General features: G+C 53.6%; 2 protein-coding genes across 3 annotated transcripts; one reads left to right on the plus strand and one right to left on the minus strand.

The window, feature by feature from the left end:
- The first annotated feature begins 150 nt into the window (after window positions 1–150).
- TP53 (tumor protein p53) lies at window positions 151–12112 on the plus strand. Of its 2 annotated transcripts, none has more exons than XM_047089898.1 (11): window positions 151–259; window positions 7885–7986; window positions 8125–8146; window positions 8240–8494; window positions 8935–9121; window positions 9203–9315; window positions 9549–9658; window positions 9936–10072; window positions 10160–10233; window positions 10507–10613; window positions 11159–12112. In XM_047089898.1, exons 2-11 carry the CDS (start codon window positions 7913–7915, stop codon window positions 11241–11243), a joined length of 1164 nt encoding a protein of 387 aa, XP_046945854.1. In that variant the 5' UTR covers window positions 151–259; window positions 7885–7912; the 3' UTR covers window positions 11244–12112. The 2 variants fall into 2 exon arrangements, with proteins under 2 accessions (XP_046945854.1, XP_046945855.1); XM_047089899.1 differs by having other exon boundaries at window positions 11162–12112.
- A 7389-nt stretch (window positions 12113–19501) lies between these two features.
- ATP1B2 (ATPase Na+/K+ transporting subunit beta 2) lies at window positions 19502–23827 on the minus strand. Its single transcript, XM_047090045.1, has 7 exons — window positions 23716–23827; window positions 21814–21942; window positions 21464–21568; window positions 21125–21330; window positions 20845–20901; window positions 19962–20060; window positions 19502–19850 (listed from the first exon to the last, which is right to left on the minus strand). The coding sequence occupies exons 1-7, from the start codon at window positions 23825–23827 to the stop codon at window positions 19686–19688; spliced, it is 873 nt and encodes a 290-aa protein (XP_046946001.1). The 3' UTR covers window positions 19502–19685.
- Between the last annotated feature and the right edge of the window lie 611 nt (window positions 23828–24438).

Consider the following 24438-nt stretch of genomic DNA (forward strand, 5'->3'; position numbering starts at 1 on the left):
TACTCCCACCGCCCCCCGGCGAACTGCTTGCCCTTACTTGTCATGGCGACTGTCCAGCTTTGTGCCAGGAGCCTCGCGGGGGTTGCTGGGATTGGGATTTTCCCCTCCCATGTGCTCTGTCTGGCGCTAAAAGTTTTGAGCTTCTCAAAAGTCCAGAGCCACCATCCTAGGCGCAGGTAGCTGCTGGGCTCCGGGGTCCTCTGGCGTCCGGCCTCGGAGCGTGCTTCCCAGGACGGTGACACGCTCCCCTGAGGTTCGGGTAAGCTCCTGCCTGAGCCAGATGAGTCCTCTCTGAGTCACCGGCTCTTGGCTCCGTGTATTTTCAGCTTGGGAGAATTGTGGGGTCTGGGGATGGGGCACTGGGGACTTAGCGATTTGGGGGAATGGACGCTTGGTTGACGGCACCGACATAGGAATGCAATGTTGGGAGGCCTCGGTGTGGATGATGGGGATGTTAGGACCAGCCGAACTCAGAGCTGAACAAGAGAGTGGGACCTTCAGCCGGCCTAAAGGGTTCTTCCCCCACCCCACCCCCATCCCAGGGCTGGGTGTGGGGAACCCTGAAATAGGACGCACAAAGCATCAGGATATGAGACGCTCGGAATTTGGTTGGGGGACCCGTGATCCGAGATTTTAGGGCCCACAGCATCCTGGTGGAACCTCGGGCTCCATTCCGAAATGATTATTCGGGGGATGATCCGGGAAGCCCAAGCTGCTCAGGTCCCATAACTTCCGGACCTTTGTCCTTCCTGGAGTGATCTTTCCAACCGGTCCCCGGCTCCGCTAGATGGAGCAAATCCAATTAGACTGTCAGTTGTGGAAGTGGGAAGTGCTCAACGAGAGATTTGCCCGCGAAGCCCGGGAGGACTGTCCGGGCCGGAGAGGCCCACGAGCCCTGTTATTGTTTGGCTCTGCATTTACATTTTGCCACTTACAGGAGCGCTTCCGGTTTCTTTTTCCGGAGCAGCTCACTGTGCACCCGACGAGAGGGCATAGAGAGAAAATGTCATTCCGACAGGCTCCTCTAACTTGCGGAGGGAGGCTACTAGCCCCCTCCTCTACTTTTTTTTTGTCCTTCCCGAGCTACTTAGCAGCCGCTTCGGGGAGGGAAGGGGTATTTGTTTTGATGCAAACCTCAGTCCCTCCCCCTCTTTGAATGGTGTGCTCCACCCCGTTGCCTGCCATCTGGACGGACGCTACCATTGCGTGCGACGGGGTTTTAAAAAGCGTGCCGAGGGCAAGCCCTGGGTATTTTCGAGACTGGGTACGTTTGAGAATTAAATGGTGAAAGCGGGCGACGATGCGCGGTCCGTCTGTGGCGGAGACACGGTTTCTCCGGCATCCGGCTGCAGCCCAGCCATTCCGATTTCGGACGCAGAGCGAACGTCGCGGGGGCGGAAGGGGCGGGCCTGGAGGGGGCGGGGCCCGCCGAGCCGAGCGGACGGGGGGCCGGCTTCCCGCCTGTCAGTCACTTGGGGCGCGGTGTTTCCAGCCTGCGCTCGCGGTCGGCGCACCTGCTGCGTCCTGGACCCCGCGCGCGGTGCTGGCGTGCTGCTTGTTCCGAAATTGGGGTAGCGTTTCCGCCGACTGCAATTAGACGAGTCGTGGCAACTAACCACCGCGTAAAGCCCGTCAAAATACACATTGTCATCGCCCCGGAGAAGGTGGATGTGCCTCTCTTCCTAGTCGATCTCTGACCCTCATCTTTGGGTTCTGTCACCAGTTTTGCCCTTTGGAGAACGTCCTGTAAATGGAATCACACAGTATGTGCTCCTTTGTGTAGGCTTCTCGCCTGCAGCGTGATGCCTGTGACATTCACCCGTGTGACATTCCTGCGTGTATCAGTCTTGTATCAATGCTTTGCTGCTTTGTGTTTAGCCTACTCCATTGGATGAATAAACGATGGATTGTTTATCCATTCTTCTTATGATGACCCTTTGAGATGTTTCCCGTTTGGGGCTATTCTTAATAAAGCTGCTTTTAACATTCTTGTACAATTTTTTTTTTTTTTGGACGACTACTTAGGAGTGGAATTGCTAGATAAGAGAGGAGATGTAAACTTGCAAATTCCTATATTTCAAAGCGGTTGTCCCGTTTTACATTCCCACCAGCAAGATCTGTCCTTCCTCACATGTGTGTGGTTTGTCAGTCTTCCTAATATTGGGTACATCGTTGTGGTGTTAATTTGCAGTCCTCTGCACTATGATCCATTTCCATCTGCTTATTGGCCATTCCTACGTCTTAATGGAAGTGACTCTAGATCTTTCCCCCCATTTCTTTAAGTTGGTGTATGTGCTGTTTAAAAATTGTGTTCCGTTGCAGGCAGTTCTTTATATATCCTGGATAGGAGTCTTTTGTCAAGTGTTTTCTCCTGTGTTTGACCTGTTGCTTGCCTATTTGTTGAAGAGGAGCAGCAGAAGATTCTTCTTTTATCTTTCAAATATTTTCTGTGACCTGTTTAGAAAAACCTTTGCTTGACCCCAAGGTCATGAGATACTCTAGGATATTTTTCTCTAGAACCTTTAGGGTTTTAGGCTTTATACTTAGGTCTATGAGCCATAATTAATTAATTTTAAAGTAATTTTTATCATGATGGGACATACGGGTCAAGGTTTTGTTTTTATTTTTGGTTTTTCCTATATGGGTATCCCGTTCTCCTAGCTCCTAACAGCCTTCCTTTCCCCACTAAATTGCTTTTAATTGGAGTGTTTGGCCCATTTAAATGTAATGCAATTATTGTAAAATTTGGGTTTAAGTCTGCCACCTTAATGCTATTTTCTATTCTATTTCTCCTTTGTTCTTCTCTAACTTTGAGGAAGAAACAATACCAATCTAACACAAACTCTTGCAGAATAAAGAAGAGGTAACATTTCCAAACTAATTTTAGGATAATCCTCAGAATCCTGATACCAAAACCAGACAGGGACATTGCATGAAAAGAACATTTAGACCCGTATTCCTGCTAGCGCATATATATGCAAAAATGTGACAAATTTTAGCAAATCAAATCTGATATTATATAGAAATGATAAATACATCCTGACCAAGTGGAGTTTATCTCTAGACTGCAATGATGATTAACATTCAAAAAATCGATGGGTGTAATTTGCCACATTAATGGATTGAAGGATAAAAATCCTATGATGATTTCAACAGCTGCATAAAAAACACTTGACATTATGCAATACCTTTTCATGATAAAAAAGAAAAGCCAACCCCCCAGCAAACCAGAAAAAGGAAAACTTAGGCTGTTCAAAGGCACCTCCAATCAAGTACCATCAATACATAATAGCGAGAGACCGAATGCTTGTCCTCTAAGATCAGGAAATAGAAAAGGATTGGACTCTCACCCCTTCAACATTGTACTGAAGGTGTTAGCCAGGCTAATAGAAAATTCATTGAAAAACTATCATGAAGGGCACTGCCTGGCTGGCTCAGTCGCTAAAGCATGCAACTCTTGGCCTCGGGGTTGTAAGTTCAAGCCCCACGTCGGGTGTAGAGATTACTTAAACAATAAAATCCTTAAAAAAAATTTTTTTTTTAACGTTTATTTATTTTTGAGACAGAGAGAGAGCATGAACAGGGGAGGGGCAGAGAGAGAGGGAGACACAGAATCTGAAACAGGCTCCAGGCTCTGAGCGGTCAGCACAGAGCCCGACGCGGGGCTCGAACTCACGGACCATGAGCTGAAGTGGGATGCTTAACCGAGCGAGCCACCCAGGCGCCCCTAAAAATCTTTAAAAAAGCAAAGCTACCATGACTGATAAATGATTATAGCAAGGTCACAGGTTTTAAAGGTAATATACATAAACTGTATTTTTATATAATAGCAACCATTGAATCTGAAGTCAGAAAATGAATTGTAAAAACAATGCCACTTATAGTAACATCCGAAACATGGCATCCTGGGGATAAATTGAACAAAAAAGGGACGAGAGTTCTATATTAAAAACTACAAAATATTGCTGAGAGAATTTACGGAAGTTGTAGATAACAGAGTACCATATTCGTGGATGGAACACTCAATAGTGTTGAGAGGTCAAAAGTGATTTAATTCAATACCATGCAAAATCCTAGCAGGTTCGTTTGTAGAAATTGATCAGCTGACTCCAAAATGAAAGTGTAGTACAAAGTTGGAAGTCTTAAACTACCTGACCTCAAGATTCCTATAAAGCTACAGTCGGACGACAACCATGAACTAGACTAGAGCCCAGGAAAAGACACGTGAGTGTGGTCAAATGGTCCTCTACAAAGGCCCCAAAATGAATCCGTGGGGAAAGGAAAGTGAATAAATGGTGCTGTACGACTGTTAGAAGGAAATATGGCAAAGTATCTTGGGCTTGACAGGGCTGGGTCACAAGCTTGTATCAATTTGTCCAATTTTGGTATCTCAATGGTAAAATTATGCATTTCGACTTATGTAGATTTTTTACCTCAGAAACATTGGTGGGCTTCTGGGGAGCAGCTAGACATACGTTTGTGAAGTTGTCCAGAGTATTATGTCATTTCCTTCTTTAGCTTTATTTTAGAAAAATACACAACACTTAGATTCCCACCAAGTAAGTACACCAAATAATTATAACAATATTTTGTCTTATCTGAGTCCGTATGTTAATTACACATGTATGACTACCATCCTTTTTTTATTATTTTTTTTATTTTTTGGAGACAGCGCAAGCAGGGGAGGGGCAGAGAGAAAAGGGCAGAGGAATCCGAAGCGGGCTCTGCGCTGAGAGCAGAGAAACCGAGATCGTGACCTGGACCAAAGTCAGTCGCTCAACCGACTGAGCCACCGGGGCACCCCCTTTTTTTTCTTTATTAATCAAGCTAGAACCCTTTGACAGTACCCCCCCCCATGAGCATACATATCCCCCTTTCTCTGAAACCATTACTATCCTATCAAAATGATCCTAGCTCACCAGTAGGTTATTAGTAGTTAAACTTGGGGGGAGTCAAAAGATACACTCGGATTTTCAACAGCACAGGGTGTTGGTACCCCTAACCCCCACCCACCCTTGTTCAAGGGTCAACTGTAGTCTTTGTATTTTTAATTTACATGAACTACGTATATTTTACTGTGTTTGACTCTTCCCCACCTCCCGCCCTGCAAATTGTATTTTTTAATCCACAGGTTTCTGAGCTATATCCAGATACACATATACAAATAAATTCATTTCCTTAAATTGCTGTAGTAAATTTCTCTTGTGAGGATACCACTGTCATTTAGCCACTCCCTGCTGATAGTAACATTGTTTCTTATCACCTGCCATCTGGGAACCATACTGACAAACATTTTTGCGCTAGCCTCCCGGTACAAAGTAGTAAGGTGTTCCGTTTTACCAGACGCTGCCCTGACTACTTTCCAGAACCCTCTTTTTTTTTTCTTCCCCCCCAATCAAATAGCTTTCGGCCAAAACAAATGTTTTTGGCACAAGGCTCTGGATGAAGCCCCGGGGGTGGGGGGGACATAATTATTTAGAGCTTGGAGGTGGCTGTGGACAGCCCAGGTTCAAATCCCTGGCCCTGAGCCCGGGTGAGTGACTTAATTACTTTAACCTCGGGTTCCCTCGGCTGATGACACCTACCTTATAGGCTTCTTGAGAGGATTAATGAGATAAGCCACCGAAAGCAGTGGGCCCCTGTGGGGATTGATTACAAACAGCAGCCATTGTCATGATGGTAGTGGGGTGGGCCTGCCCTTGGAGTCCCAGCTGAGTTTATGGCCTTCCCGCCAGGGATATCAATGTCAAGTCCTGCCTCCCCAGACGTTTGGAAAGTCTGGTTCCGCTTCTGACAGTTTCATTTAATGGCCCTTGAGGCTCTTCTCCGTGGGGAGTACCTGCTCTGAAAAGGTTTCCTAGTGATTGTGCATTTTCGAGAGAGAAACATTGAGAATTTAGTTGCTGCCCAGGACCAAGAGAGGGAGACCTCTGTCTGTGGGGCTGTGTCCCTCCCAGCGGGACTGAGTCTCGGACTTAACCGTTGCCACACATCCCGTTGTGGCACATTTTGGGCTCTTCCTACGCTCCAGGCACTTTTCTCAGCTCCTTACATCATCCGTAATAAGTAAGGTGCAGTTTTAGAGCAAAGGACACTTAAGGCTCCGAGAGGTTAAGTAACCCTAACCCTAACCCTCACCTCCCCAAATCCTGCGAATATTAGGTGGTGCGCCTGGGATGCAGGCCTAGCCTGTCCAGCTCCCGAGCCCGTGATCTGTCTGCCACAGCTGCTCCGTGTTCCCTGGTCCTGGGGACCTTTCACTAAACACACAAAAACTCAGTGCCTTGCATGGGAGGAAGCCAAAAGGCTAGCCTGTTAAGATAGGTAAAGTCACCCAGCAAGTGTAACAGTGCAATTTCAACCCTTCTGACTTCTGAGCCCCCTCCCCGTTCTCTTGAGCTCCCTTCCATAAAATCTCAAAGTTCTTTTGATCACTGATGGAGGAGGGGTCCTGGTCCGTCCCCACAAATTAAATGTTTGGGATCACTCCCCGCTGGGGCCCTCTCTTGCTTCCTTCCACGCACGTGCGTAGCCAATACCCCCGTCAGCCAGCGTTAGCCGCCGTGACAGGCAGCCCTTTGCCAACCTCTTAATCCAAGGGCTTTTGTCAACCCCAAATCTGCACCTCCAGCCTTAACTGATTACAAAAGAGGGCTCTGCAGAGTCGTCTGTGACGAAGTAAGCATCTTACTCCTAGACGTTTGAACGGTCATTTTGAATAAAAGCTCATTCATTCGCCTGTGTGTCAGGCACGCAATTCACTTCACCTCTCCCTGGGACTCGGGCTTCCTCGCCTGTCAGGTGACCGAGACAAATGAGACGAGGCGCTTGAAAGGATTTCACAAACCGAACCCACAAGAAAGCGCGCCCTGGATCCCACGCAGGTGGAGGCGAATGTTAAGGGAGATTATAATGGAAAAAGCCGCTTGGGACGAGGGTGGGGGGTGATAGTTTGTCAAGGCCCTACGAGACAGCAACAAAAAAGCAATGAACCTGGACCCACGCGGCAGGTGTGTTTTCTCGCAAAGCTGATAAACTTGGAGTCAGGGAAGGTGCCACGAGATGGTGGCAAGTGCCCCGGCCCGGACTGGGACCACCCCTCTGAACTCGCCTGCCCCTTGGACCGCTCACAGCCCGCTTGCTCATGGCTTGGGCACGACAATTCACTTACAGTTAGAGAGCCCAACCAGATGCAAGGCATCTGGCATTACCTATATTACTGAGGTGAGCACAACAGATAACGTGGCTGCACTGAGGAAGTTTCTAGTCCCCCAGAGGCAACAGCCGAAAGGAATAAGCAAAGGTGTCTGATGGCATACCACCCTGGAATTAGAATCAGATGACAGAGTTTGGCTGGTGGTTCTTTGACAGGACACCTGTCAAAGGTTCTTGAACCTCACAGTTGGTGAGTTCGAGCCCCGCGTCGGGCTCTGTGCTGACAGCTCAGAACTTGGAACCTGCTTTGGATTCTGTGTCCTTCTCTCTCTGCCCCTCCCCTGCTCACGCTCTGTCCCTCTCTCCTTCAAAAATAAATAAGCATTAAAAAAAAAAAAAAAAAAAAAAAGAAAGAAGAAGGCTTTGTGATGAAGGGATCTGGCGGGGAATGTCAGGGGTCCATGGAGGGATCGTCCCCCAGGTGGAGGGAGTGGCTGACAGTCACTTCATCCTTCTTAACAGGAAAGAGAGCAGAAGTAGGGTACCCTTCCACGAAGGCTCGTGGGTTCAGTGGTGGGAGGGTTGGGATTCCCTCTCTGGGTACCTTTGTGTCTGGAGGACATGTGCGAGGGGCCGGCAAAGGGTCGGGCAGGGGCAGCCCTGTTCCCGGGAAGACGGGGGACCCCGGGGTTGGGTGTGTCTCATGCCGGACCCTCCTTCCCTCCACAGCGGCCGCACTGTCCTCCCAGGGGCCACAATGCAGGAGCCGCCGTTGGAACTCACCATCGAGCCCCCTCTGAGCCAGGAGACATTTTCGGAATTGTGGAACCTGTAAGTGGGGGGCGGGGCGGCTCCCTGCCAGCCCCCCAGGACCCCCCAGTCCTGCCCACCCACCCCATTCCCCAGCCCCCCGGTGGAGCCTCTGTAGAAAACAAACCCCAGCACTGACGTTCTGCTCTTCTCTTTCAGACTTCCCGAAAACAATGTTCTGGTAAGGACTGGAGGTGGGGGGTTGCTGGGGGGGACACTATGGGGACAGGGGCCGGAGACCTGGCCCTCTGACTCCTGCCTCTCCCCCCTGCAGTCTTCCGAGCTGTCCTCAGCGATGAATGAGCTGCCGCTCTCGGAAGATGTCGCAAACTGGCTGGATGAAGCACCAGATGATGCTTCCGGAATGTCAGTGGTTCCGGCACCAGCAGCCCCTGCACCAGCCACCCCTGCGCCAGCCATCTCCTGGCCCCTGTCATCTTTTGTCCCTTCGCAGAAGACCTACCCGGGCGCCTATGGTTTCCATTTAGGGTTCCTGCAGTCGGGGACAGCCAAGTCGGTTACTTGCACGGTCAGTGGCCCTGAGGGGCCGGTTTCCAGGCCATAGCCCCCCTGGCTTTCTCTGTTCAGAACTTTGGGATTCCTCCTCTCTTACCTTCTTGTCAGTCTTCCTACATCCGACCTATTTAGTTTGGCCCGTGACCTTTGGCCTTGCCCCTGTCCCAAAGTTGACATTTCCCCTTTGACCTTGGGCTTCCGGCACCCGTCCTGTTCCAGTCAGCCTCGCTCACGGGGCCTTGGAACTTTTCTTTTTTCCTTCACTCCTTCCTTTCTTGGCTTTTGTAAGTGAGCTTCTGGGATAAAGACCCCCAGCCCCGCCATCCGGAGCCACCTTTCCCCCACGGCTTCCGGTTGGTGTGTAAGTGGTGCTGGTGCATGTGACCCCCCCCCCCCCCCGCCGCCCCGGGCACTCGTCCCCTGACCTGTCCATCCCTTCTCCTTCCCTCACAGTACTCCCCTCCCCTCAACAAGCTGTTTTGCCAGCTGGCAAAGACCTGCCCCGTGCAGCTGTGGGTCCGATCGCCGCCCCCACCGGGAACCTGTGTCCGAGCCATGGCCATTTATAAGAAGTCAGAGTTCATGACAGAGGTCGTGAGGCGCTGTCCCCACCACGAGCGCTGCCCTGACAGTAGCGATGGTGAGCCGTCGGGGGCTACAGATGGGGCAGGGCCTGCTGCTAGGGTCCCCCGGCCCCTGATTCCTCCCCGATTGCTCTCAGGTCTGGCGCCTCCCCAGCATCTCATCCGAGTGGAAGGAAACTTGCATGCCAAGTACCTGGACGACAGAAACACTTTCCGACATAGCGTCGTGGTGCCCTACGAGCCGCCCGAGGTCTGCTTTGGCATCTGGGGTCTCTGGGAGGAGGTGGGGGAGGGGTTTGTCAGCGGCCGTCCAGGGGGGAGATGGGGGGGGGGCTTTCTCCTTCTTATTCAACCTCCCCACGGCCGTGTGCGGTGTGCACGGCCAGCCGGGTGGTCCCCAATCCACGGTTGAGGAAACCAGCCTACACACTGCAGGCCTGCCCGGCGCTGGGTGGCCTCACTCGGCCGGATCTTCTCTCCCAGGCCGGCTCTGACTGTACCACCATCCACTACAATTTCATGTGTAACAGTTCCTGCATGGGGGGCATGAACCGGAGGCCCATCATCACCATCATCACCCTGGAAGATTCCAAGTAGGGACCCGCACGCCACCCTGCCCCAGGCCACTCTCTCCCGTGCTACCGCCCGTCCCGTCCTTCCCGCTCATTCCCATCCCCGCCTGTGGAATCCCCTCTGCTGTCCCCCACCCTCCGCCTCCAAGTTTTCTTTTCTCTGGCTTTGGGACCTTCTCTTACCCGGCTTCTCGATACTCCTTAGGCTTTTAGGCTCCACATAGGATGAAGGAGGTGGGGAGTAAGGGGGGCCCCATCTCCCTCACTGCCTCCAGCTTCTGTCTTCTTACGTGGGTAGTGGGAAGCTGCTGGGACGGAACAGCTTCGAGGTACGAGTTTGTGCCTGTCCTGGGAGAGACCGGCGCACCGAGGAGGAAAATTTCCGCAAGAAGGGGGAGCCTTGCCCTGAGCCGCCCCCTGGGAGCACTAAGCGAGGTAAGCGGGCAGGACGAGAGGAGGCAGGGAGGGTGCAGTTCGGCTCAAAATTTACTCTTCTCTCGCCGTTCCTCACCTCTTTCCCAGCGCTGCCCCCCAGCACCAGCTCTACTCCCCCACAAAAGAAGAAGCCACTGGATGGAGAATATTTCACCCTTCAGGTAATCAAGGGCGGGATGCTTAACCCATTGAGCCACCCAGGTGCCCCGATTCCTTTGAAGTTAATATTACTGGGTTGAAGATTTGTTTCAAAATGTGGTTTTCTGCTTGACGGCTTTGCCTGCAATTAGGGCGTTTGCCAGTAGGGGGCAGTGGTGCCTTAAGACAATGGCTCAAGGTTGTGCCTAACTTCAGATCTCCAGTCACAAGGTGCGTTAAGTGGTACTGTGACTTTCGCCCTAATACTTCTTTATCCCCCTCCTCCCCTGCCGCAGATCCGTGGGCGTGAACGCTTCGAGATGTTCCGAGAGCTGAATGAGGCCTTGGAGCTGAAGGATGCCCAGAGTGGAAAGGAGCCAGGCGGAAGCAGGGCTCACTCCAGGTGAGTGACCTGGGCCCTCTCCCAGCCCCGCTGCCCTGCCTTCCTGCCGCGAAAGGCCACAGGACTCCATTCTAATCCCACTGTCAAGGCAAAAAGGAACTGGTGCCCTGAAAGTGGGACCTGCCCTGCTCAGTCATGCTTCAGTCTTCCCCCAGTTGTATCCTGCACCCCCTTTCGTGCCTCTTGGTCATTTCCAGCAACCCCTAGCTCAGAGCTGGGGTCCCAAATAGAGGCCTGATAACCATGTGGGAGTATGAGACACTGCAGGGTTGAGACAGTCCCCCAGCCCTGCCGACCGCCAGCAGGTCTGCGTGGCTTCGCGACTCCCTTTATTGGGCTCAGTTTCCTTGTTTGTCAGACGGGGTGGCGAAAGACGACGACACGACCCAGAAGTACCCCGGGTGCTCAGTAAACACATCCGCGGGTGGTAGTGACCATTTCAGCTTAAATTCCCCTGCTCCTGCCTGGGGCCCTTCAGAGCCTGGATCTGAGACACGCCTCCCACTCACTGACGTCATCTCTTTCCCTGCCCCTTGTCTCGCCAACAGCCACCTGAAGGCTAAGAAGGGGCAGTCTACCTCCCGCCATAAAAAGCCAATGTTGAAGAGAGAGGGGCTCGACTCAGACTGATGTCCTTCCGCTTCCGGTCCCCCCCCCCCCCACTGACCCCCTCACCCTTGTCTTCCTTCCCTGGCATTTTTGGGACTTGGGAGCTTGAACACACAAGCTTGGTCTGTTCCCCTGCTTGGTACAGGTATGCCTCGGAAACACCATGAATTTTTCCACTTACCTTAGCCTAAGGCTCTGCTAACAAAGTTGGCCTACGTAGTTGGTTAGTAGGGGGAGGTGGGACCTTCCAACCGAGTTTTTAAAGATTTTTTACTATGAGGAACCGTGAGGGAGACAGGAGAATGTTCCTGCCTATAAAGAGCGTTCTAGAACCAATCATACGCTGGGCCGCAAGCCCAGTTCTCTACCATTTTAACCAGCTATTGAATTTGTCCTGATTTTATTGTCCATTTTTATGAAATGCTAATAACCATACCTACCTCACGGTGTTTGTTGTGAGGGTTAATGAAATGATATATGTCTTGCCCCCAAACAGTTTTTTTATTACGCGATGTCTGAGACTTGGTGCCTTCACGGGTGCTGATTCCCTAACGTCCCTGTTGGTGGATGGGATGATCAAGTTCCTACGACCGGGACAGCTGGTCAGGGGTCCCCTCCTTGCTGGCCCGGCCGAATCCTGTCTTCCCTCTCGCCGAACCTCACTTCCTAAAAGGAAGTCTGACTCTGTCCTACGCCCGCGAGGGATCCGATCCCTGGTGTAGGATCTGTATCTATCAAGGTCTGTTCCCTGCCCCCGACTCCTCAGGATCAATTTCTTTTGCACTCTTCGAGGCACATCTGCGTATTTCCCCACACCCTTCCCCCTCTCCCCTTTTTATATCCCCTTTTTATATCGGTTTCTTATTTTACAATAAAATTTTGCTAACACCTGTGTGTCTGAGGGGCGGGTGCCCGTGGAGGCTGCGTGGGGCCTGCCGTGCCGCAGGGGCGAGTCAGGAGGTGATGTTGGGAGGCAGCCACCTGAGTGTCCGGGGAGTGGGGGCTGGGGGGGGGGAAGGGGGGGTGCCACGCCGGGGTTCCGGGAGGAGAACAAAAGCTGGAGACTGGGTCAGTCTGCGGGCTGCATGACAACAAGGGAGGGGGGGACTCCATTCATAACTCGGGAACCAACTGTCCCTCCTCCCCCGCCCCCCTGCCCTACCAGGGCTGGCACAAGGTTCTCTCCTGCCCCTGCTTCTAGGATTGGGCTGCTGCCCCCCTCTGTCAGCCTCTCACCAAGGATTATGGGATTTAAATGTCTGATTTAGCAAGCCTGAGCCTCCGGGGTGGCCATCTGCTCACAAGAAAGGGGCAGGATACCTGGGTCCCCGAGGAGGAAGATGGTGGGTGCCGTTGGATGAAGACAGCCGGGGAGGCCTGCCAGCCAGGGTCCCAGGAAAGTGGGGGCGGCTAAGGTGAGGGCCGGGGTGCGGGGCTGGGGCCTTCCCGGCATCCCCTCATCCTGGGCCTCAGGCCAGGCAATTCAATGAATTGAAGCTTTAAACTCTGCCAGGAAAACCTCAAAGGGCTTCTTGGGGTAGGGAGGAGAGCTGAGGTTGGGGAGCTCTGCTCCCCCGCCTGTCCTGTTCCTCGGTGCTGCTGGCTCCCAGGGAGGGGGGCTGGGGGGGGAGCTCTCTCCATCACCCACTGCTGCCAGAGCCAGCGCTTGGAGGGGCGGCCAGACACTGGGGACATGGCTTGGCCCACCTCCTCCCTGGAGGCAGAGGGAGGGGTGCTAAGGTCCAGAGAGGGTTCTGGGGCCAGCGTCCTCTCAGCTTCCTCAACCAGGCTGAGGGTGCCTATGGGGAGTGGCGTGGCCTGCCCCAAGGGTCCCAGATGGCCGTGCACCCACCAGCCCCCCTGGCCTCAAGACCACCTTTTTCTCTCGCCGGGGAACGCCAAACGCTCCCCGGGAGACCTGGAACCATCTCCTTCAGAGACCTGAAGCTTCACCATCTCTCCCCACCCTCCGGGGCCTTGGCAAACCAGCGCTCTCGAAACTTCTTCCCTCTCCTCACTCCTCCAGACGGGTCACCTTGAAAATGCCTTCTGACCAGCACCCGGCACCCCTTACTCGCATCTCCCTAGACTGCATCCCCAGCAATGGGACCGGGTCCATTTCTGCTCTGCTCCTTCAGAAAGCAGATCCGATCCGGCTCTGCCCAAACTCCCGTGAGCCCATAGATCACTGGGCTGGGAACAAGGCTGGGTTCGCAGGCCAACTCTGCGATGGGCAGAGGTGACCTGTACTGGGTCCCTGACTCTCTGGTCCTACCTGCCTTCCTTCCGTCGCGTTCATCCAGGCATCTGTCTAGGCTACAGGCACTCACCGGTGCCTTCCTCTGCCTGGCTCTGTTCTAGAACATGGGGGCCCATGGCAGACGTGGCCCCTGCTCTCAAGTTCAGAGCCCTAGCCCTGTACCACTGGGATTTGGGATATTTCTTGGGAAGCCTGGGTGGCTCACTCGGTTAAGCGTCCAACTTCGGCTCAGGTCATGATCTCACGGTTTGTGAGTTCGAGCCCCGCATCGAGCTCTGTGCTGACAGCTGGGAGCCTGGAGCCTGCTTCCGATTCTGTGTCTCCTCTCTCTGCCCCTCCCCTGCTCACGCTCTGTCTCTCTCAAAAATAAATAAATATTAAAAAAGGAGAAAGAGAAACCAAAGGAACCTAGCATGCATCCTAAAAATGATACAAATTGTTGAAAAAGAAAGCAAACTTGGTTGAAAGGGTAAAATCCAAAAGTAGGAGGTTATTTTTTTTTTTTATGTTTTTATTTTATTTTTGAGAGAAAGAGCGTGAGGGGGGAGGGGCAGAAAGAGAGGGAGACACAGAAGCCGAAGCAGGCTCCAGGCTCTGAGCTGTCGGCATAGAGCCTGACGCGGGGCTGGAACTCACAGAATGCAAGAAAGATCATGACCTGAGCTGGAGTTGGACGCTCAACTAACTGAGCCATCCAGGCACCCCCAAAAGCAGGAGTTTAGAAAAAAGATAAATTTATAAAAGGAAAAGAAGGGGCTCCTGGCTGGCTCAGTCAGAACATGTGACTCTTGATCTCGGGGTTATGAGTTCGAGCCCCACGTTGGGCGTAGAGTTTACTTAAAAATGCAATAATAATAATAATTTTAAAAAACTCAAGGGCTTGTTGAAAACACAGCAAGGACCATTGATTGGTCCAATGCAACTTAAACTATTCTGTGCCACAGGAAAAGAATGAAATCTCCAATTTATGTAAAGTTGTGGTTTCATTAATATAAAACCTGATAATAAAGACTGTAAAAACCTGGAAGCTAAATTAACTTAGAAGCAAAACTCTCAACATAGTATCAGAATACATTGATGAATTAAAAGAAGACTAACGTTGGGGCGCCTGGGTGGCGCAGTCGGTTAAGCGTCCGACTTCAGCCAGGTCACGATCTCGAGGTCCGTGAGTTCGAGCCCCGCGTCGGGCTCTGGGCTGATGGCTCAGAGCCTGGAGCCTGTTTCCGATTCTGTGTCTCCCTCTCTCTCTGCCCCTCCCCCGTGCATGCTCTGTCTCTCTCTGTCCCAAAAATAAATAAACGTTGAAAAAAAAAAATTTAAAAAAAAAAATAAATAAAAGAAGACTAACGCTGTAAGTAAAGGTTCATTCCGGGGGCACAAAGTTGATTTTGTAGAGAAAGCTATCAACATAATTCGTGACATTAACAAATTAAGGAAGAAAAATATGATCCTGTCGAGAAATGCTGAAAGGAATTTGATTAAATGTCAGCATCCATTCCTTCAAAAAAAATTAAGAATACAAGGAGATATCCGAATGGCTAAACACTAAGAGAATTTCGATTAAAGAACCATACAGGGATGCATATGGACAATGTTATAATGCATTCAAGAGGATCAAAGAAAGAAAGAAAACAACACTGGTTAAGTATCTCTTTGCCTTTTTGATCATAGGACTATGCGCCTAAGCACTCTAGAGACCATAATAAACAACTCTTGGAGTTAGAATTTAATAAGGTAGATAGTAGATAAATATTTTTTATCTTCTCAAAAAGTCACAGAGATGGGGCGCCTGGGTGGCTCAGTCGGTTAAGCGTCCGACTTCAGCTCAGGTCACGATCTCGCGGTCCGCGAGTTCAAGCCCCTCGTCAGGCTCTGGGCTGATGGCTCAGAGCCTGGAGCCTGCTTCCCATTCTGTGTCTCCCTCTCTCTCTGCCCCTCCCCCATTCATGCTGTGTCTCTCTCTGTCTCAAAAATAAATAAACGTTAAAAAAAATTAAAAAAAAAAAAAGTCACAGAGAGGGGAACCAGGCTGGCTCAGAACAGCACGAACACTTGACCTCAGGGTCATGAGTTCAAGCCCATGTTGGGCATGGAGATTACCTTTTTAAAAAGTAAATAAATAGGGGCGCCTGGGTGGCGCAGTCGGTTAGGCGTCCGACTTCAGCCAGGTCATGATCTTGCGGTCCGTGAGTTCGAGCCCCGCATCGGGCTCTGGCCTGATGGCTCAGAGCCTGGAGCCTGGTTCCGATTCTGTGTCTCCCTCTCTCTCTGCCCCTCGCCCGTTCATGCTCTGTCTCTCTCTGTCCCAAAAAAATAAATAAATAAATAAAACATTGAAAAAAAAAAGTAAATAAATAAATGTTTAAACATCTCGGGGTCATGAGTTTGAGCCCTGTGTCGGATGTAGAGATTACTAAAAAAAAAAAAAAAAAAAAAAAAGGATGGAGGGAAACCTACTTACTTTCCTATGGTAACAGAAAACACACTTAAAACGACCGAAATCAAGTGAATATAGCTTGGCGTATGGGGCACCTGCATGGCTCGGTTGGTTGAGAGTCTGGCTCTCGATTTCGGCTCAGGTCGTGATCTCACAGTTCATGAGTTTGAGCCCCGCATCGGGCTCAGTGCTGATAGCGTGGACCCTGCTTGGGATTCTCTCTCTCCCTCCCTCTCTGCCCCTCCCCTGCTCACTCCCCTGTCTCTCTCTTTCAAAATAAATGATAAACATTAAAAAAAAATTTTTTTTTCCCCTTGGAGCTCCTGGATGGCTGAGTCAGTTGAGCATACGACTTCAGCTCAGGTCATGATCTCACAGTTCATGAGTTCAAGCCCCACATTGGGCTCTGCACGGTCAATACAGAGCCAGCTTGGGATTCCCTCTCTCCTCTCTCTCTACCCACCGCCATGCTCTCTCTCTTAAAATAAGTAAATAAACTTAAAAAAAAGATTTCTAAATAATAATAAATAAATAAATAGTTTTCTTATTGACTAAACTCTATGCCCAACATTTGGCTCAAACTCACCAACCCCAAGGTCAAGAACCACACGTCCTACCAACTAAGCCTGCCAGGCTCCCTAGATTTTTTTAAAAGTAAAGTGAGGTTAAGAAAACTAAAAAGTAAAACTCTGAATTACACCACACGTAAAAAGAAATAAAGATCAGGGGAATTGAAGGGAAAATAAAAATTTTAATGAAATTAAAATCCAGTCTCCCCCCGCCCCCCGCCAACACCCACAAAAATCTAGATAATAGGCATATGCTCTAGTGACTGGATGCCCAGAAACTACAAAAAAAAAACTAGACATGTGAAGGAAGACCTAACACTTTTTAACAAAGAGGCAAACATTGCTTAGGGCAGGGGGGCAGGGCAGAATTTTGCAATGCAGAAAACAGTTTCTATCTGTAGCTGTCAAGGAGCTTGAACAGATTCAGGGAAGAATGACCCAACGGGAAAAAAATACCACGCAGCCATCTAAAAAATATATATGCAGGGGCGCCCGGGTGGCTCAGCCGGTTAAGTGTCCGACTTCGGCTCAGGTCATGATCTCACAGCTTGTGAGTTCGAGCCCCGCGTCGGGCTCCGGGTGCTGACAGCTCGGAGCCTGGGGCCTGCTTCGGATTCTGTGTCTCCCTCTCTCTCCGCCCCTCACCCACTCGCATTCTGTCTCTGTCTCTCTCAAAAATAAACATTGAAAAAAATTTTAATAAATTAAATAACTCAATAAATAAATATATGCATTCGAGCTCTACCAGGTGGCATAATGGCACAAGAAAATTTATTGAGTGAAAAACAGTGAAATGCACAAAAGCGGGTATGATAGGATCCAGTTCCGGCATGATAACGAGCAAACCCCAGCAGGTTGTGCGCGTGCGTTCGCGTGTGCGTATACAACTCATTCGTGATGAAATCGTGTATACGGATGCTTGTGCAATAAAGCTATCTTGCGAGGCAAATCCTGACTCGTTGCAAGCAAACCAACAAAAATAAAGCCCAAGAAAATAAAAAGTAGCTCTAAACCCATCCACGTATGTCACAGTAAACACCGTACTGTGCACCTGTCCGTCCCTTTTTTTTTTTTTTTTTTTTCCTATGCTGTGTGTATACTTTCACCCCCAATCAGGGTCCTAACGGTTCACATTGTTTTTTGAGATCTGTTTCTTCCGGTCCACTTTCCCCATGTCCCCGGGCATTTGCGGAGGCTGTTCTCTCTCCCCAACCACCCCACCCTTTAAGGCTCTAAGAAACCTGCCATTGGAAGCCCCGGAGTAGAAAGAAAGCCCGTTGACCGCTCTGAATATTCTCCTCACTGGCTTTCTCCCCTCCCTGGAGGCATGTTTAGGTCTACCTGGCAGGAGAGTTTCTCGCGTGTTCCTCACCTCTCCCGTTAAACTGGGGAGCTCCTTGGGAGCAGGAAGTCTGTCTCTTTCATAAGTGTATCTTCACGGCGCCTAGAATGCACACAGTAGGCACTTCGTAAGTATCGCCCAACAAAGGGATGTAGGCTTCCTGCCTCTCTTGCTCTGAGCCGTCTCAAAGACAGTATGAAAGAAGGAGCGATCTGGAAGGTAGACGTTTGGACATTGGATGAAGAAGTCAAAGCTGGGAAGCAGGACCCCCGAGGCCCAGGCGACCCCCAAATCACCCAGATCGCCTCCCTCCCCTTCCCAGAGCTCTCCCGAATGCTCAGAAAGGAACAACCCACACGCAGGGTTCCGTGTGTGATATATATTTATATATATAATTGCTCTCATTCTATTGTACTTTATCCTCTTTTTACAGTAGATCTGACACAGGCATTAAATAACTGCAGAGAGAGACCACTGGGGCGAGGGGAATGCAGGAAAACATGGGGGACCCCAAGGGAAGAGACTCAGATCCAGTGAGAGGGGAGGAGGGAAGGGTCCATCTGAAGGGGGGGGGCGGTGTGGAGGCTGCAGGGTCAGAAAAGAAATGGGGAGTTAGAGAGGGCAGAAATGAAGGGCACGCTCACTCAAGAACACCAGAGGCCCCTCATGTGACATTCTATGGGCACTACGGGGTCGTTTAAAAACGCCAAGGGGTCCCGAAGGAGATGGGCCGAGAAGTTCAGAGCCTAGACTGGGGGGCTATTGGCAGCGTTTAGGCCGAGAGGCAGAGGAGAGGGGAGGAGCTAGTGATTAGTTGGTAACGTGCTAAGAGGAGCCAGAGGGAGGAGGGGGGGTGGCTCCGGGCCCAGGGGAAGGAGGTGAAACAGTCCCACAGCCAGCTGACGTTTCCAAGGTGGCCACTGGGGACCCAGCCAAAATGGCTGCCCTCCCCCAGCGCTCTGGGGAAAGGGAACTTGAAGGATATTCTGGGAAAACAAACAGGGAGACAGTGAGCCGTCGGCGGCAAAAAAACAAAGTGGATGTTCAGCCTAGGTCAACCCCATCCCTCCGAGGAGTGCCTGTTTGGGTGACAGGAAGAGAACTTTCAAGAAGAACCAACAGGGACTCCTCTTCCAGACCCTCGTCCCCAGCTCGCGCCAGTCACCGCAGGGCGAGGAGAAAAATGTGCCAGAAGACAGGGAAAGGGCCACCGAGCCACCTCGTCCTCAGTTACAGACAGCTGTCGTTCAGAGGAGGGAACGGGGATGGAGAGGACATGGGGACACCCCTGCCAATGCCGGAGGAGCCGGATAAAGTCAGAAGCCGCCAAGACGGTGACGGTGTCGATGAGGCAGAAAGCGTGGGAGAGACAGAGGAAGGTGAATGGAGGGCCACGTTCGTGTCTGCAAACCAGGGATGGAGGGAGATGCGTGGGGGGCGGGGGGGAGGTGGACGAGGGTGAAGGCAGGTGCGAAGGTGGGCAGGTGGGAAGGTGGGCGGGCAGGCAGGCATTTTCTATTGCTCTCTGGGGACAGCAGGGGTGGAGACACCCCACTCACAGCTAAACCAGAACCAGAACGGCCCCCAACTCCTCGGGCCGGCCTTCCTGGGATCCTGCCTCCCTGCCTCTGACGGAGCTGGAATCCGGAGGGGAGGGTGGAGACGGGAGGGAAGTCAGGGGACCACAATGGCCATCAGGCTGGGTTCACAAGTAAAGAAAAGGGGCGTGAGGCTCAAACAAGTCATAGCTCTGTTATAAAAAATACCTTTGGGGCGGGTGAGGGAGGGATCAGGCAGGGTCAGGGACATTCCAGAGGCATCCATAGGAAAGAGGTGGGGGCAGGAGGAAGGGGCCTCAGGTTTTGTTGATGCGGAGTTTGAAGGCCACGCGGCCCGCGAACTTGTCCCGCTCATCGTCTGTGGCGATGTTGGCGGCATTGATCCGGCATTCTACGTTCACCTCCACATTGGGGGTCACGTTCAGGAACTTCACGGCCACCAGGGGCTGCGTGTAGTTCACCTGGGCCAGAGGAGGAGAGCACAGGTCCAGGCCCTTGGCAACTCCAGCCTCCTCCCCAAGGACCCCGCTCCCCGGGCGGAGCCACCGGGCCGGGCCTCCCACGAAACTTACGTGGAACTTTTTGCCATAGTAAGGGAAGTACATGAGGTCGATGCTGCCGTTGGCAGGGAACATGACAAAGTGGCCGAGGTTCTCAGCATCCTCGTCCCGCTGTGGGGGAGCAGGAGGGTAGGGGGAGAGCGGGTTAGGGGCGGCAGGAACCCAGAAGCTCTCCAGACTGCCCTCTACTCTTCCTTCGCCCCCAGTGATTTCTGGCTCCAATCTGCTTCCCTTGGGCTGTGAGTCTGTGTGTGCATGTGTGCGGGAGGGGCTGTCCTGTCTCTCCGTCAGACTGGGAAGTCCTGAAGGGTGTTAATGACCCTGGAGCCGCCCACTTATCCTCCCACACCACCTTCTTACCCCGGTCTCAGCAATCGGTTTCTGGAGCAGAGCCAAGAGAGAACAGATGAGTGAGTAAGGGCTCGGAAGGAAGGGGAGGGTGTGTGCGTGCGCGTGTGTAAAGGGGGACGGGAAGTTTCTAGAGAGGACAGAGGAGGGGGCCGCAGGGTTCCCAGGACAACTGAGTGGTGGCAGGTGGCCCTAACTACCAGAAACCTAAAAAGAACTGAAGAGCAAGGTGAGACACACGGGAGGGGGAGCGGAAGACACGGTGATCAGGGACTGGAGAAGGTGGAAGGGGTCAGGCATAGAAGCAGAGGCCGAGGCTTGGGTGGGCTCAGACAGGTGGGTGTCTACCCACGCGAGAGCATCTAGAGAGAAGCAAGAGTGGTGGGAGCCCCTGGGAGTTGGAGCCACGCTGGCACGCCCTCTTACCCCCTTGTCCCTAGAGTGACGGGGCCTCTGACAGCAAAGGAGACAGAAAGACACGAGTGAATTACGTGCAGGCCAAGAAGGGCAAACAGACGGGCAGGTGGACAGGGCCCCACAAACTCACCTTCCCCACACAGGTAACATTCATGCTCTGATTCGCTCCCGCGTAGAAGTTGATGACCTGGAATGAAGAGAGAGGACGAGGAGTCAGAGAAACAAGGTGGCGAAGACACACGTGTCCAGCCTCCCCCCTCCACAGAACCTGGCCTCCCACGGCCCCACGCCTCCGGTTCTCGAAGCTGCTCAAACCTCCCCAGATCGCCCCAGTGAAAGGAAGCAACTGCCCGCAGATGATGACCCCAGCCCCCTGCTTCATTCTCCCTGGTGACCAAGGCCACCCGTACCCGGTTCATCTTGATGAAGACACAGGGCTGCCCGGTGCTGTAACCATAGTGGGTCGGGTCCCCAATGCCAGAGCAGTCGCCCAGCTGGGTCCGGTTGAACTGGCAGGCACGCTTCGGGTAGTTGAGGACTCCGTCGTCTGGCTGTTCGTAATAGCGCCCAGGGCGGCAGGCGTCATTCTTCTGGGCTTGGATGGAATCGTTGTAAGCTAAGGAGGCGGGGGACAGAGAGGGAGGGAGGGAGAGAGAGAGAGAGAGTCACGGGGCCAATGTCCTGCTTCCAGGGTCCCCCGATCGCCTGCCCAAGCCCCTGCACGGCCACATCACCGGCCCCTCACTCACGCTCCAAAAACTTGTTGAGCTTCTGAACATGTTGGTCCCAGCTTTCAGTGTCACTGACGTTGACAATGACATCAAGATTCTCAGTCTTGGGGCGAATCATCAAGCCTGTACCAGACAAGCGGACGTACGTATACGTATGCATATCCGACGAGGGACCGCACACGGAGGGAGGAAGCCGGACACAGGGAGCGGCAGGGTGACGGACGGGGTGGGGACAGGGGGAGATCTCCTGTGACCCCACAGCACCTTCCCAGATCACAAAGCTCTCAGCTGCGGGAAACGGGAAGGAGACAGACTTCAAGGACTTCCCCGCACGTGGTAACCGGGTCATCAGAAGCCGCATCACTCACCCGGTGTGGTCAGTCGGTCCTGGTACTTGGGGGTATGGTCAGAGACCGTCTGCAGCATGACCCACATGGTGAGGGTGAACATGGCCGTGAGGAAGCCATAGAAGACGAGGTAGAAGAGGAGGATAAAGGCTGGGGAGGAGGAAACAGGGTCAGCGGGTTCCAAGATGACCTCACCTATCCCCGCAGACCCCTCTCCCACTCAGACGTTCTGCACCCGGACGGGTCACAGAGTCTCGGGGACATCTGAGAGCCTGCCCCTGGGAGCAAAATGAGACGAGCTGGAAGCAGGCCCTGGTGTCTGGCGTCCAGCCACGACCCCCCGCCCCCTCCGGTCCCATAGTGAAGCCCAGCCTCGTGGAGGCCGCAAGAGACCTAACTTCTCGTTGCTGGGCCAACCCCAAGTACAGGCCGCGGTCATTCGGCATCAGATTCCGTTCCCAACTTGTCAACCATTCGCGGCCCTACAAAGGCACAGCACCTGTTACTGCTTCATGGGTCCTCGTGCTTAAAGCTGTCCGGCGCGATGAGTTTCCAAGCTGGCCCTGGCCACCATTCGCAACCAAACTCTCACCCCGCCCCTCAGAGCGCGGACCCTCACGTTCAGACAGCAAACTCTTCTCTCTCCTGGCGCCCCACAGAAGTGGCACCTTGGACGCAGCTGCCGTCTAGCTACGAAATCTCTCAGAGCCGCCCCGAACCTTCAGCGGTCACCCCACCCCCCAGTTCACGCACAGCACCCAGGGGGAGGCGGTTGAGCAAAGGTAGAACGTCCCGGAGGCTTCCGGGCGGGGAGCAGGTCCTTGCCGCATGTGACATGTAACTCCGTCACTCCTCAGCCTAAGTGTCTGTTGTTGCCACCACCCAGGAACCCCTGTCCTTCTATCTCAGACGACACTGTCCCCATGAAGCTTCTCCAGGTTTCCCCGAGCCATCACGGATCCCTTCCACCCCAGGGACTGGACTCCCCAGTTTCCTGAAGGTGAGGACTGCCCCGGTGGGTGGGCTGATGGGAACGGTGTTCAACCGGTGTGGAGGAATTGTAGGTTGTGTCACAACAGGCTCCCCTATGCTTGACCTCCCAAGCTTAACAATCCCTTTTGGAAGAATGCCACCCTTCACCTGCACTCAAGCCCAGCACCAGACCCTCGCCTGGGGACAACTCCCTCTACACCGAGTCTCGCAGTCCCGCTGTGGGTTGGGAAGGTCTGGACACTCTGCCGGATGATGTATGCGCACGTCTCCCCACTGGTGACCACTCCTCCCTCCGCCTGCGACATCGGAGCCGAACATCCAACCTCCAAAACCTCCCAGGGCCACCCCTCTCCAACAGCCCCCCACCCACAAGGCAGCCACAGAGAAAGCTCCAAACAGCAGCGGGATACTGACAACTTCCGCTGTGAAGAGCCCCCCCCCCGCGGTCCCCCCCACCTCTCCAAGACCCGCCCCCTCATGAATGTTCCCAGGGTCCAGGGGATGGGCACGAGCTAAAAATAGACGGGCTTGGCGAGCTAGTGAGAGCCAGAGGGAGGGAAGGGGCGCTCTTCTGGGGAAGGGGGGGGCGGCCGTGTGCAGCGGACCTGCCCGGAGAGGGAGCGCCAGCGCCGCGGCGCGGACACGCGCGCAGAGCCCGCGACCCCCCGCGCGAGGGGGCTCCGCGGGGGGCGGGAAGGCGGCAGTGACCTACTTTCTCCGCCTCCGCAGCGGCCGGCCGGGGAGATTAGACCGGCGATTCGGCCCCCTCCCAGGCCGGAGCCAGGCAGGGCGGGGGGGGGTGGGGGGGGGAAGGGCAGGACGCCGGGGACCCGGGAAGGGAACCGGGGCCGAGCCCGCGGGACCTGGTGCCCCCAGGGGCGTCGCCCGGAGGACCCCCGCCCCGCCCCGCGCGCGGCCCGCCCTGCGTACCCCAGCTGGTCCCGGTGCGGCCCATGAACTGGTGCGTCCTCGGGTTCCACACGAACTCCTTCCACTCCTCAACCACCTGCCCGCAGCTCTTCGTCTCCTTCTGGATGACCATCTCGGCGGCGGGGGGCGAGTCCCGCGCCGGGCGGGGGGCTGCGGAGAAGCTGGGGTGCGGCGCGCAGAAGCCCCCCCGCCACGCTCCGGAACGCGCGGGGAGCGAAGGCAGCGGGGGCGAGGGAGACCCTCCCCAGATGGGCAGCCGCTGCAAATTCCGGGGTGCACGGCCACGCGCTGCGGGGTGCTGGCAGCGCGGCGTGGGATGCACCGATCCTAGCGCCCCCCCACCCCGCCCCCGGGCTCCGATGAAAAGGGGGCTGTCAGAGCAGGGGAGGTTAGAAAGAGGAAGGGGTGCGACGCAGCCTCACCCCCCAAACCTTCTAGAAACAAAATGAAAAGGGATGCAAAAACAGACGGCTGCAAAACCCGAGCGAGGCGCAGAAAAAATAGGGGTGCAAGGAGGCAAGGGAGGGGTGGGGGAGGGGGCTGCCCCGAAATCCAAGATGCAAAGAGGCCGTGGGGAGGGACCGGGTGCCCGCTCAAGGCTCTTCCGCCAAGCGGAGACCGCCACACCAGTGGTGGCTCGGCCGCGGGGGTGGGGCAGGGACGCGCAATTGGGGGACAGCCAGGGATGGGGGTCCCCCGGGCGGAGGCTCCGCTCCTCAGCAG

This window comes from Lynx rufus, unplaced genomic scaffold (assembly GCF_022079265.1).
Source record: "Lynx rufus isolate CCGP_SWC_20201006 ecotype Redwood Valley unplaced genomic scaffold, mLynRuf1.p SCAF_28, whole genome shotgun sequence".
Lineage (NCBI taxonomy): Eukaryota > Metazoa > Chordata > Mammalia > Carnivora > Felidae > Lynx > Lynx rufus.

Coding starts and splice junctions, on each gene's coding strand:
- TP53 (XM_047089898.1), top strand. CDS start 7,913: ATGCAGGAGCCGCCGTTGGAACTCACCATCGAGCCCCCTCTGAGCCAG. Junction 9,659..9,935: donor ATCACCCTGGAAGATTCCAA/GTAGGGACCCGC, acceptor TTACGTGGGTAG/TGGGAAGCTGCTGGGACGGA. Junction 10,073..10,159: donor CCCTGGGAGCACTAAGCGAG/GTAAGCGGGCAG, acceptor CCTCTTTCCCAG/CGCTGCCCCCCAGCACCAGC.
- ATP1B2 (XM_047090045.1), bottom strand. CDS start 23,827: ATGGTCATCCAGAAGGAGACGAAGAGCTGCGGGCAGGTGGTTGAGGAG. Junction 21,331..21,463: donor GCTCAACAAGTTTTTGGAGC/GTGAGTGAGGGG, acceptor CCGCCTCCTTAG/CTTACAACGATTCCATCCAA. Junction 20,061..20,844: donor ATGTTACCTGTGTGGGGAAG/GTGAGTTTGTGG, acceptor GCTCCCCCACAG/CGGGACGAGGATGCTGAGAA.